At 36.2% G+C, this 13,112-nt stretch overlaps 2 protein-coding genes across 3 annotated transcripts in view; both read right to left on the bottom strand.

Moving 5' to 3' along the window:
• Positions 1-1,927, bottom strand: part of LOC127618073 (uncharacterized protein KIAA1522 homolog) — a 42,619-nt gene extending 40,692 nt beyond the window's left edge. The window contains exon 1 of the mRNA XM_052090313.1: positions 1,685-1,927. The gene's annotated coding sequence lies outside the window, so the exon portion shown is untranslated. The remainder of the gene's footprint in view (positions 1-1,684) is intronic.
• A 1,810-nt stretch (positions 1,928-3,737) lies between these two features.
• LOC127618181 (legumain-like) lies at positions 3,738-12,673 on the bottom strand. Of its 2 annotated transcripts, none has more exons than XM_052090481.1 (14): positions 12,578-12,673; positions 11,511-11,674; positions 11,012-11,109; positions 9,298-9,379; positions 9,123-9,205; positions 8,779-8,854; positions 8,055-8,117; positions 7,576-7,642; positions 7,354-7,472; positions 7,162-7,251; positions 6,460-6,666; positions 5,700-5,870; positions 5,038-5,105; positions 3,738-4,792 (listed from the first exon to the last, which is right to left on the bottom strand). In XM_052090481.1, the coding sequence occupies exons 2-14, from the start codon at positions 11,655-11,657 to the stop codon at positions 4,750-4,752; spliced, it is 1,314 nt and encodes a 437-aa protein (XP_051946441.1). In that variant the 5' UTR covers positions 11,658-11,674; positions 12,578-12,673; the 3' UTR covers positions 3,738-4,749. The 2 variants fall into 2 exon arrangements, with proteins under 2 accessions (XP_051946441.1, XP_051946440.1); XM_052090480.1 differs by having other exon boundaries at positions 11,511-11,669; positions 12,578-12,639.
• Between the last annotated feature and the right edge of the window lie 439 nt (positions 12,674-13,112).

Genomic DNA, 13,112 nt, shown 5'->3' with positions numbered 1-13,112 from the left:
TATGACTTTCTTTCTTCTGCAGAACACAAATGATGACTTTTACAAAAATATCTAGGCTCTGTAGGTCCATACAATGCAAGTGAATTGGTGCCAAAGTTATGATGCTCCAAAAAGCACATAAAGGCATCATAAAAGTAATCCATACAACTCCAGTGATTTAATCCATATTTTCATAAATATAATATATAGATATAATAGGTGTAGATGAGAAACAGATAAACATTTAAGTCCTTTTTTTCTTGAAATTCTTCTCCCTGCCCAGTAGGGGGCGGTAAGCATGAAGAATGTGAATCATCAAAAACAAAAGAGGGAGAATGTGAAAGTGATCCGTTTCTCACCACACCTATCATAGCGCTTCTTAAGACATTGAGTCACCCACTGGAGTTATATGGATTACTTTTATGCTGACTTGTGTGATTTTTGGAGCTTCAGAAATGTTGACATCCATTCACTTGCATTTTATGGACCAAAAGAGCTGAGAAATTATTCTAAAAATCTTCATTTGAGTTCAGCAGATGAAAGAAAGTCATGCACATCTAGGATGGCATGAGGTGGTGAGTAAATTATTAGAGAATTTTCATTTTTTGGGTGAACTATACCTTTAAGGATCATCCAGAGACACCCTCACACATTTTATAAACAACTTATCACCATGCCGACCACGTGGCTGTTCAGATATGTGCAAAACACCACATACATGTAAACATCAAAACAGTGTGTGATGTATTTAGACCATGTATATGCCCATGAATGAATGGAACTAAAGGGACACTTAAATCAGTCAGTCACTTGATTTTCTAAAGTGGGGCAGTGATAGGGCTTCTCCCACCTCAAGAACACATACACACCTTCTGCTTCTGCACTCACTTGCGCAACTGATCTGGAATCTCTACAGAAACAAGCCCATGCATGGCAGCCTGACAGGTACAGCGACACACCCAAAAATCAACAATACTTACAATATCCATTTCTTTCTTTCTCACTCATTTTTTTCCCCTTCCCTCTCTCACTTACTCTCCCACAAGTCACCAATGCTTCAACAACAACACACTACCTAAAGAACATTAAAGATGGAGAATTCTTTCTGTCTCCAACCCCCTCACACCCTCCTTCTCTTCTTCCTCTTCCAAACCTCAACAGGTCTCCTATCTGTTTCAGTTTAATGTACAAACATGCTCAAGGTAAAACGTCTAGTAACTGCGCATGTGCGTAAAGGACACCAATCTCTCCAAAAATACGCGCATACCCAGAACATGGGACTGCTCCAGTCTTATATCAGACAGACAGACAGACAGATAGATAGATAGACAGACAGATAGACAGATAGATAGATAGACAGATAGATTGATTGATTTGTTGGAACATGACTGAATTTACAACAACTAGTACAGGAGAATTTATAAAAAGTTAAAAATAAGAGAGAAGTACAATAATTGAGAGAATGAGAGCAAAACGCATGCATACTACTGAAATGAAAACCCAAAAGTACCCAAATAAAATACATTTACAATCAGAGAGCACATATTTGAATTATTAAACAGTCATTAACGAAGAGTAAACGGAGTCAAGTTCTTTAGATGATTCTGTCTTTAATCTTAAAATTTTCTTCTTTAGGTGCATTACACCAAGTGTATAAAATCTTAAAATAATTTAGCTTAAAAAAATATGCTATAAGTGGTGTTACCTGTTAAACTTGAGGATCCCTCAGTTTCCTTGTTCGGCGCGAAAAAAAAGAAAAACAAAAAGAAAATCCGTTTACATCGGGAAGTCAATATGAATCTCGTCTGAAAAGTTCAGGTGAGGCATTTCCGCAACTTTCCTGTTTTCTTAGGACACTCTTTTTCCAAATAGAGCAGGATTCCGAACATTCAGCCTGAACAGTCCTTACAGACTGTGCACTGCTCTGGGATTCAGCTGTTCCTTCTCGCTGTTCAATCCTCAAGAACAAGAAGCTCCAGGTGAGAACCGAGGAGACGAGGGGAGTTTCCAAACAATGTTAGATCCATCACTGCTCATTGGCGACACCGTGTGGATACAGAATGAATAAACACTCATTCATCCAACAGAAGTGATTGCATAATGTACTACTGATTAATGGGTGTGTGGAGAGGGTGTTCTCACTTACAGGATATATTGCTATGGAGACACTAAGTCATTCGGGAGGACATATTTGTAAATTAAAATGTTTCATAAAAAAGAGAAAATCTGTAAAAGGAAGAACATCCATAATTCCATATGATCATGAAACAATATCAGCAGCAAATTTACCAGCAGGTCTGCACTGCATTTTAGCTTAGATAAATGAAAATACCAGTATTAAAATATCTACAATTATAGTTATAATTAACACATCATGTTGTGTTTGCTTAATTGTAAAGTAGATTCTTAGAATAGAGTCTTTCTCCAGCATGCAGGTTTCAAAAGTCTGAGAATATGTTATATATTGGTCAAAGCAGTCATTAAAATTTTTTGTATATATATATATATATATATAATTTTTTATTAATAGTTTATTACAAATTAAATTATGAGCATAATCATTTGAGTGAAAAGTTTAATTGACATAAATGTCTTAGTATCCAGTTTATAAACCTTTTGTTTTAATGAAGTTTGCATGGACTTTACATATTACACTGTTGTTTTTAGTCCTCAGAGCATGAACACATGGATTTACATTTCAGCCATTATATTACAACAACATAATGAATCTAAAGATCATGCCGTTATTCCCATCACAATCACATTCATTATTATGCAGTTGCATTTATCAACATTATCCCATCATAATGAACGCTGTGATCTTGTGGAAACCGCTGTCCTCATTACTCAAATTTCCTGTCATTTGAAACATGCTGCTTTGTGATTGCCATTGAATTTTACATTATTTTCCCCTCGTGAATCATTGATTTATGCCTCAGGATAGGTAGATCCAGCTCCTACATTCATACTTCTGTTCAACTATGGGAAACCTGCCAATTTTTCACTATTAAGTGTATAAATTGTTTTTAAACAATAAGAAAAAAAAATGCATCAATGATATTTTTCATGGTTGCTGAACTTGATCTTCAGACCCGAACACTATAGAACACAACTTCAGCTGAATCAGACATGGAGTTCAAACAGAACTGAAGCTCATGTCTCACATTGTCTTCCTGCTACATCAATTGTACAGGTTACAGAGGACATATTTTATAATTCAATTGGACACATCTCATTCTTGCGTAACCAGGCAAAGAAAACAATGAAGAATCAAACAATGACTGTACAAGATATTATGTAAGAAAGGAATGGTTTTTCAAAGCCTAATATGTATGATTCTTTTCAGATAAGAAAATGTAGGGGTGTGCTGAAAATCTGGCAAATTAGAGGTTCATTAACAAATGTATTTGCTTTACTTTACCAGTACATCTTATTATGTATCCCCTCACACATTAGCAGTTTAAACATCTATGCAACAAAAGGAAGAAAAATAGAAACCGGATGGAAAATTATTTAAGCTGCATTTGATCAAAAAGGTAGCATAAACTGGTTGTTATTTATCAAAGATGAGCTCTGATGCCCAAGACAGATTTTTGTTTGGAACAAACACTTTCAAAATGTCTCTTTGCCAATATTCCCTATCTATTACGGAGTCTGTTCTTGTTGCTGTATGATAATGAAAATCTATCACTTTGTTCACAAAATCAAACCTTATAAGATGACTGGAAGTAAATTAAAATAACAAAGCAAATCACAAATTCAACTCAATTCAAGTTTATTATTTTTTCAGAATCAATTACAAGACTGCTGGAAGACTGATTGTAATTCAGTGTATTGTTTCATAGAGGTTTTAAGCCCATGTCACCAGTGCAAACTTGCTTTTCTTACAGCTCCAGCAAACATTACACCTACCTTTCACTCAGTGCATTGAGTCCTCAATTTACTCTAAATGTAGAGCATTTGACATAATAACCCAGCCTGACAGACCAGACATTACACAGAACAAACCTGCTCATTACTTGCCCAACCTGCAGCTGTTTTCAAGAAGCGATCTCAGTTATTTCAGATACTTCTTGTTAAGTACGACCACAGGCTTCAGGTAGCTATAGGTTAACTTGTATTATAATTTGAATGTGTATATATATATATATATATATATTGTGTCAATAAGTCAAAGCTTTGTTTTTATTCATGGATAGAAATTGAGCTTTATCATGGCTCAGTAGACAATGACAGTAAAAATTATATCGAAAACATGCATCACAATTTGAGCTCTGAATTAGTGTTTTGAATTAGATTTTGTTTATTCTATTGACTGCATTTTTTCACATTATGAAGACTTTTGTTTCCAAACTCTCCAAAAAAAATCTTTAACAATGGCGACAGTAACTTTTGCATAGTAAATATGCACTTTTCTGTCATGTCATTCTGGAGACAAACTATAAAGCCAAAATTGTTTGTCTCTTGCCGATCGGGCATTTCAAAACCCTCCAAAAAGAATATAAAACAAAGTTTACAGCCCAACTAGTTTGTCAGGAGTAACTGGGCAGCATCTTAAAGCACACTTCTTTCTTTAAAACAAAAATAACAGTAAAACATTTACATTCAATTTAAAAAGTGTGATTCCTCATAAAAAAAAAAAAAACACACATTTAAAAAAGATCAATACAAAGGCTCGTGTGAGATTACATTGTGATATGGATTTCTCCCACAGTCAGATTCTTTTGTGCAAAGTAGTTCAACGACAGTAAAATCCCCTCAGTGGCTTTTCTACTTTCTGAAGTAACACACATGGTCCATAGCCCCTGTGATTCTGTGAAAATGGACAAATAGTGTGTTAATTTTAAATAACACACACAAAAAAAAAAAATCTGACTATTTATTCACACCCCATAACAGGGTGTGCCATTTTATAAATGGATATCCACTTCACAAGCGCTTTATTTGCTTAATTGTTACTCTAACAAATGATTAAAGCTCAGTATTCACACAAAAAAAAAAAAAAAAAAAAAAAAAAAAGAAAAGGGAAAGAGATGAAAGACAAGCAGGTGTTTTTACCTGTGGGCCTGGTATCCTCCCTCACACAGGTTGACTAAAGCATAAAGGTGTCTCAGAGCATATTCATACTGTGGGAAGACATTGCACCCACACAAGCAAGTTAGTTAGTTACAATAAGTAAGTAGATTTACTACACTTTCTATACAAATACTACATTTAAATACATTTTCTGCAAGAGCTTGCCCATGTGAAACATGCAAATACTAGGATGTTGTATGGGGGTTGTCAGGACATTGCTATGCGGTTGCTAAGGTGTTCTCAGTGGATTTTAATCCCGCCAGGGCTGGACTGGTAATTTGGCATACCGGGTATTTTCCCGGTGGGCCATCGCACTTTGGGGCCAATCAGGAGCAGACAGGCCATCGGAAGAACAGAGCGGGCCAGCCGCGAAACAATAAGCTAAAATGAGAACGGACCACAAAACTGTGCCGTGATATGCAGAAAAGGACATCAACCCCATCCCCAGCTCAAAATTTGGGCCAGTTGCCATGTAAAATCCCAGGACGATTTCTCTTCCCATTCCAGCCCCGAACCCCACCATCAAGTCTTTAATATGATATTCTACTAGTTACACGGAAAGTTTAATACTTGGGGTTTTGGGTTTCTTACTTAAATTCTCAATCATGAAGATTAAACAGGAATCAGAACCAGACTGTTCATACCTCCTGCTGGTGCCAGTTGAAGCAGTGTTGCTTGTAGTGGTTGATGGCAGTTTTATAGCAGTCATACTGTGTGAGATCTTCACGCCCCTCTAGATAATATTTCACTTCCTCTTGATCCTGCACCACGTGCTCCACGATTTTACGCATAGTGTTAGCAAGCAGTTCCTTCACCTACACACAAAACACAAGCTTAATCATCGTCATCATCATATCAGGAATCGGCAAGGACAATGAACGCCTGTATTAATCAACATTAAATAAAAATTTCAATGCACGTTCCTTTTTATGCACGAATCAGTGCACGTTATTCCAAAGAAAAAACAAATGGTCTCTATAATCTTTTATCAAAATGTAACAACATTTCCCACAATTACCTCTTACTTACTTAGCCCTACCCCTTCAATTTCCAACAGATGAAATCAAGTCCCATCTAAAGTTTTTTTTTTTTTTTTCCCCCTCATCGAGTATTCAGTTTCTCTCTGAAATATGTCAGATTACAGAATTAAAATGGGCAGGTTGACTTTAAGCCAATAAATGAGACTGCAAAACAAATTTGATTATTTCAGAAAGAAAACCATTTATCCGATCGCATGGAATGATACAGAGCTGCGTGATTGGGCCACTTTGAAAATAAAATAAAACTAATTATAATATGACCTCTGTAAACTGACTGGTAAATAATAGTGCCGAAAACCTGTTCATTCGGTTCAGAGTGAAACTTATGAATTTTATGATACAAGCCCTTTTAAGTGCCCCACACCTGCATATGTGCAGTGATCTCCTGCAGGTGCTGGCGAGCAGCAATGATGTCATTGGTCTTCATGAGTTTCCTCTTCATGATTGCAAGAGGCACATCAGGGCTGCTCATGAGGTCATGTTCAGTAACCATGGGCAAAGACACAGGCTCAGCTGCCTTAAGAGCTTTTGAGTTACCTTGGAACGCAATCACCTTCATGTGGGACAGCGTCTGAAACATGAACAAACACAAAAATGATTCAATATGACATGTAATGCAGACAATCTACAGATTTAGCAGACACTTCCCTACCAAAGTTATTTAATGTGAATAATATGCATCACTGTAATGGAAACTGGACAGGTAGGTACAATAGACCTACCTGTGCTAGCCCTCAAAAGTCAAGAAACTCACAGCAATGAATTTACATAGAAATTTTATTATGTTGCATCAGAACGAATACATATCAAGGATCACTCTGTACAAATTATCACATAGATGCTTCAGTTTAAGGTCTCAAAAAAGGAGTCACGGTCATGAGAACAGGACAAATCACTCATGTCAGCTATGGTCCGACTATCCTTCCAACATTGACATGTTCCAGATCTCAATAATGTTACTGGTCAAATACAGAGCATGTTACTCACTTTTCAAAGCAAATTTGTACTTCCTTTTCACCCTTTATTGAATGTCCTTCATCTGTTAGAACCTGTCAGAGTGTATTACCTTGTTTCCATACTGCATCACATGGCTGGTGTTGGTTTTGGCTTTTACAATCTTGAACTGTTTGGCCAAAGTCTCTTTGCTCAGATCCTCCTATAGAAACATACACAAACACCATATAAAACAAAGTCTGCATGACACAGCTTCTTACATGTTTTCATTTAAGAACTCTTGCTCTCATGTGTGAATTCTAACCATGTCGGAGTCTTCCATCCAGTTGACGCTGTACAAGTCTCCAAGGTAGGTATCTCTGGCCTCGTCATAGTAACAGGCATATGAGGACTCATCAGGGTTGGAAGCAGTTGTGGCGTACACTGAGAAAGACATAAAAAGGATATATATATATATATATATATAAATAACACACACACTATATGATTTACACACAGTGGGCGTCACGACATCAGAGAAACTTACCGTTAATGTCAACAGGCAGAGGTTTCATCATGGAGCCAGATTCGCAGGCCTCGATATACAATACCATCTAAATGTGATTTTATATATGAAGAAATTAGATTAGGAATCATGTAGGATTTTAGCATTATAGTGAACCAAATTGATGAATAACCATTACAGAAATAGTTCACTCAAACACATTTGAGAGCACCGACAGAGGTGAAGATTATCAACGAATAAGGAGGACTTCAAAAGGCGCACAAATCACATGAACTACTATATAATACTTTTATGACATTTTTTTTTTGTTGTTGTCCTTTTTTATGGACTGGCAGTATAAATCCCAATACACTTTCATAGTATGGAAAAGAGCAGCTCATTCTGTATTCCACAGAAGAATATCACGAGGACGAAACATCATGAGGGTGTAAATGAGGAATTTCATCAAGCCAATTTTTTGGGGGTGAACTATTTCCAAAAAGAACACAAGTAACAGTCACCTTCAAGTATTTATTGTTTGTGTGCATGTACTTGATGGTGTCCATCAGGTCATCCACAAGAAGCTAAAAAAGAGAAACAGACACAAATTTATGGCAAGTTTTGTTAGAGGCGATAGCAAGCAAAAGTGTATTTTACAACATTCCTATTAATAATCATCACATTTCATTTTTAGAGAAGTAAAAGAATAACTAACACAACTGGTCACGTTTACCTGAAAAGTTGTAGACATAGTATTAAACCTAGAAGTTTAGTGTTACTAATTCTAAAAACAAAGTTAAAAACTCCCCTTTAAAACTACTACTGGGTTTGGACAAAAGTTTATTTAGGATGTTTAAGATATTATGTCTACAGTGGGGACCAAAAGGTTTTATTTTTCATTATTTAAATATATTATTTTATTTATTTATTTTTTTAAATGGTCAAACTTGCAAAAAAAAAAAAAAAAAAAAGAAGAAAGATTAAAATTCTTAATTAGGATTCTGCACCATTTCTAATCTAGGTCACTAAACAATTTCAAGCAAATTTGTGACATTGATCAGGTTCTCCTTTGTATAAAACGTCCTTGCAAGGGGAAATCTGAAATTCATGTAAACTTTTCAACAAGAATTTTCAACTTTAACCCCATTGTATTATTATATATGAAACAGAAGAGTGTAGTGTTCAGGAAGAGCTTAAAAGGATCTGACTCCGCTAAAATGACCAAAGGAAGTTGAAAGTGCTTACATCATCATTAGGAAAGGCCAGCAGACCTGGGGCTCCATGATCAGTGAAATACACAAACACATGATCATTTGGACCACTGCCAGGAAGAAACAGAAAAAAATACTGAGACAGGAAAGTACATCACAAGACCTGTTATACTGCATATCTGACTCAGCAAGCACAAACAGAGATAGAGAGAGACAAACAGACAGATTTTACAGTAACTGGGGACATTAAATGAGGAAGACACAAAACCTCCCACAAGCCAAATTAAATTCCAATCCCAATTCAAATCCAACTCTCATTGGCAGACACACATAAACAAGCATGCTCACGACCCCTGAACCCCCATGATGCCAACTTGCCTTTTCAGCACTTTTCCAGATCCTCCCTTTACACCAGCAGCATCACCTTTCAAAACAGCCAGGAAATTCTGAGGAGTCACATCCTATATGACAAACACACACAATATTAAAGAATGCATGGCAAATATATGCCATTCAACAGCTCAAGTCTCAGATTCAAAACTAAATGACTCACATCACCGGTGTAGTCCTTCAGCACTCCTTTGTAAACATCAGTTCCATTGGGTCTGTTTATTATCTCTCCTGGTGTTGGGTTACTGGACAACACACATATATAAAAAGGTATTTGAACCTTTATATTGCAAGTATGTTTGGTCAGAATACTAAGAATCAAAAGGTGACAAATTTTCACTGAAATCAAAAACACTTTATGACAGTAGGCTAATCTGCAAAAGACAGACCTCTCTTTTCCTTCTACTTATAAATTTAGGTTAAAAATTAACCCTGAAACAAGTGATTAAACCAAAGATCAGGAGGCCACGATCTCCTTCATTCATTGGTTAGTTCATACAAAACACCTGACCTAGATATAATTTCACACCACAAAAACAATAAATGTCACGATTATGTAACATACAGTGAAAAGATCAAATATGGCTAAAATTTGACCTCTTTTTCCCCTCATTTAGATTGTAATTTTCATAACCTGCATATGCAGACAAATTTAATCTCTAAATGAAGAATCTCACTAAACTAGCCAACATATACAGCTCAAATTTCACCTCAATCAAGAGAATGTAGTAAGAAATTGTATTTTTCTTACAGATAATGAAGTCTTTGAAGACGTGATCTTTATAATTATGAATATTTCCAACCCAATTTACACACACAAGTTTGGGGTCACTTGCCTGAAATGTTTCTCATGATCTTAAAAACCTTTTGATCGGAAGGCGAATGGATAAAAATTTGAAAGGAGTTTTGTAGAGAAAAAAATATTTGTGCCACCATATTCATTTAATTACAAAACTAACATTTTATAATAATAAATCTGCCATTTATCGTTTTTGAAATTTATGACTTTGTTAATAATTAAAAGCAGCCACTAAAAGCCCAGCATATAGTTGGGAACTTCTTTAATGCTGTTTAAAAAGCATCCCAGGGTGAAATCTCAAGAAATTGGTTGAGAAAATGTCAAGAGAATGTTTCTGCAAAATCTAGGCTAAGTGTGGCCACTCTGAAGATGCTAAAATATAACATATTTAGATTTTTTTTAGTCACAACATAATTCCATTTCTATTATTCCATAGTTGTGATGACTTCACTGATCTTTACTATTTTTTATTCTAAAGTGTGATTTAAAAAAAAAAAAAAAATATATAAATGAATAAGTGACCCTAAACTTTTGAATGGAAGTATACATACGCGCATTTATATACAAAATCCAATACAATAAAATAATGAATGTGACATTTTATTGCCACTACTTATGGCCAAGACAGAAAAAAAATACAGACAAAATGTTACAATTCCTGCATCTTTCCTTTTGGAACACTTACAACTTCTAGAAGGTTAAATTAGATACTTGTGACTTCTGTAAAGGAACGGTCTCGAAGTGCTGTGTGTGTTTGCTTGTCTATGGTGGAGCTGAATATTTCATTTATTGAAATGTGTGCTCTTGAAGGATACAGCTTATAAAATGCTTGTATTGGAGTTGTCGTTGACAATTACCCAGAAGTTTAGCATCTGAAACAGCTTACAGTACATACCACTCTACAATGTGAGCAATGAAAATGTGTGCTTTGGCAAAGGGCATAACAGTGAGAGGAGAACACAGCATCCAGGTCATGGATCACCTCTTGTGAGACTCAAAATAAGAAGTTTTGGGTTATCAGTCCACATCTTCAACTACAAAACTTTCACTAGACTGATTAATAAGAAATCACACTCACTCAGGAGCTTGAGCGAGATCATCATACATCATCACCACAATCTGCTCGTCTGGGATGCCGTTCTTGTGGACAATCTGATATGCATGGCAGACATCGGCCTATATACACACAGAAACACAAAGTATGTTAAACAACTGAAGTTAAAGGGATAGTTCACCCAATAATAAATTCTGTCATCATTAACTCAGCCCCATGTTGTTCTTTTTTTGTTTTGTTTTTTATTATTAAGTATATTATTAAAAGTAAGAAGTCACAATTCACTTTCATTGTATAATTTTTCATACAATGAAAATGAATGGTTACAAAGAATGTCAGTCCCTAACATTCCACCTAACATCTCCTTTTGGGATCCATAGAAGTCATGTGGGTTTGCAACAACATGAGGATAAGTAAATGATTGCAGAATTATTTTATTTTTTCTTCTTTCAGACAATTATTAGATAACCAGAGTGGAAAGCCCATTAACTTCCACCTCTTCAATGATCAGCTCCCCTCTCACCTGGTGTCTGTAGTTGTACCAGCCGTTGGATCCAGCCACTATGACGACCCAGTTTTTTCCATTTTCGGGCTGCTCGGCAGGGAAACCGCTCACAACCAGCCCCAGGCTCAGGGCAAGGCCTAAAACTGCTACTGTCTGTGGGGTCATCTCTGTGGTCAACTGTACTGGAGAACAAGAAGAGAAAATAACAATGCATGCTTTTCAAATTTTCATCAATACCATGCATGATTTCATCGATGATGTGGCAAATGTATCTGCATGCTTAGTGTAACAATGTGCACATAACATACTGGCACAAAAGACTTATAAATCCCTTGCAAATATTTTTGGAATTACAAGGAAATACAGCATGAGGAAATACTGCTTCCTGGAAAAGAACAAACTAAACACTGTTACATGTACCTGTATAAAATGACACATCTGGTTCAATGGAATGTATGATAATATTTCTTTATAGTCATGCAAATAAAAGGCACACCCATACATATATTCATACGGAGTGCATTATCTGTCAGCAAGGCAGAGATAAGTTACTGTGTTAGAAGTAAAACCATGGAATGTTATTTACTGCATCTCATCAACAAGTTCCCACAGTAGCAAATATTTATTCCTCTGAATCTGCAGCAATTTCCCCTTATAAAAATGTACTTTGGTAACCAGCGTTTCTGCGAAAACACCATAGTACTATAGTTTGTTGTTTACAGGAGTTGTACACCAGCAAAACCGTAATAAATTTAGGAGAGCTGTCATGTTATTTAATTTCGTTTGTGGTGATGACAGTGGTGGGTAATATCAAACGACTACTATTTTTGTTGTAATACTCTAGTGGCTATGGCAATTTGGCGAAAACTATATTTACCATGGCTAATTTGTGTAAAAACAGTGAGTCCCATGATCTCACTATACAGTAAACAGACAAAATCAGGGCTGCAACAGCTACAGCAGGCCATAGACGTATAGCTGAATATTATGTTTTACCTTCTATCGATGTATTGTGCAAATACACAAGAAACGATTTCAAGATATTTCTCATAAGACAAAGAAATCAGTAGTTTATATGCGCTTACCTTCTTATGTACGCGCAACCCGAGCTGCATGCGCTGGTGCGACGCGAAGATTTATTCCATTCTGTGCCTCGCTGCCGCAAGCGTAACAGCCAATCAGGTAAAACCAACTGAAAACTCTAGCCAATCAGTGCTGTTCCTTCTCAGGCTGGGCGGAGCCTTGACTGACCTCATGACTTGTCGGTCATGTGCCATGAGTTTCGAAGGAAAACAAAACAAAGCCGGGCCAAGCGTTCAAACAATTCAGTGAATATGAAATTACTGAGCTGCGTTTGTGGTGGTCTGTCACAAATAGGACAATGAAAGTGTCTTATCGTTGGGAAAGTTCCGGGGAAATGCCATAGATTTGTTAGGGGATTTAATGTTTGGTTAGAAAATCTTTTATGAGTAAATTTTACTAAGAAGCTTTACCACTGACACCTGCCCTTCTGTTTTCATTATCTGGAGAGAGTAATATTTGAGAGCACATGATCAGGCCATGCGTTTGTCAGATGATCGCTATGCACCTGCACACATTTTATAACTGAAACAATTGGCT

The sequence above is a fragment of the Xyrauchen texanus genome, chromosome 24, assembly GCF_025860055.1.
Source record: "Xyrauchen texanus isolate HMW12.3.18 chromosome 24, RBS_HiC_50CHRs, whole genome shotgun sequence".
NCBI lineage: Eukaryota > Metazoa > Chordata > Actinopteri > Cypriniformes > Catostomidae > Xyrauchen > Xyrauchen texanus.
Note: the sequence above shows the minus strand (reverse complement) of the source record. Positions and strands in the feature narration are given on the sequence as shown.

What these genes read in the sequence shown, in the direction of transcription:
- LOC127618181 (XM_052090480.1), bottom strand. Translation starts at nt 12,607, where the DNA reads ATGCAGCTCGGGTTGCGCGTACATAAGAAG. An exon ending in TGGCCTTTCCTAATGATGAT is followed by an intron (nt 8,118 to 8,778) that starts GTAAGCACTTTC and finishes TCTCTTTTTTAG; the next exon opens with CTTCTTGTGGATGACCTGAT. An exon ending in GGAGGATACCAGGCCCACAG is followed by an intron (nt 4,793 to 5,037) that starts GTAAAAACACCT and finishes CCATTTTCACAG; the next exon opens with AATCACAGGGGCTATGGACC.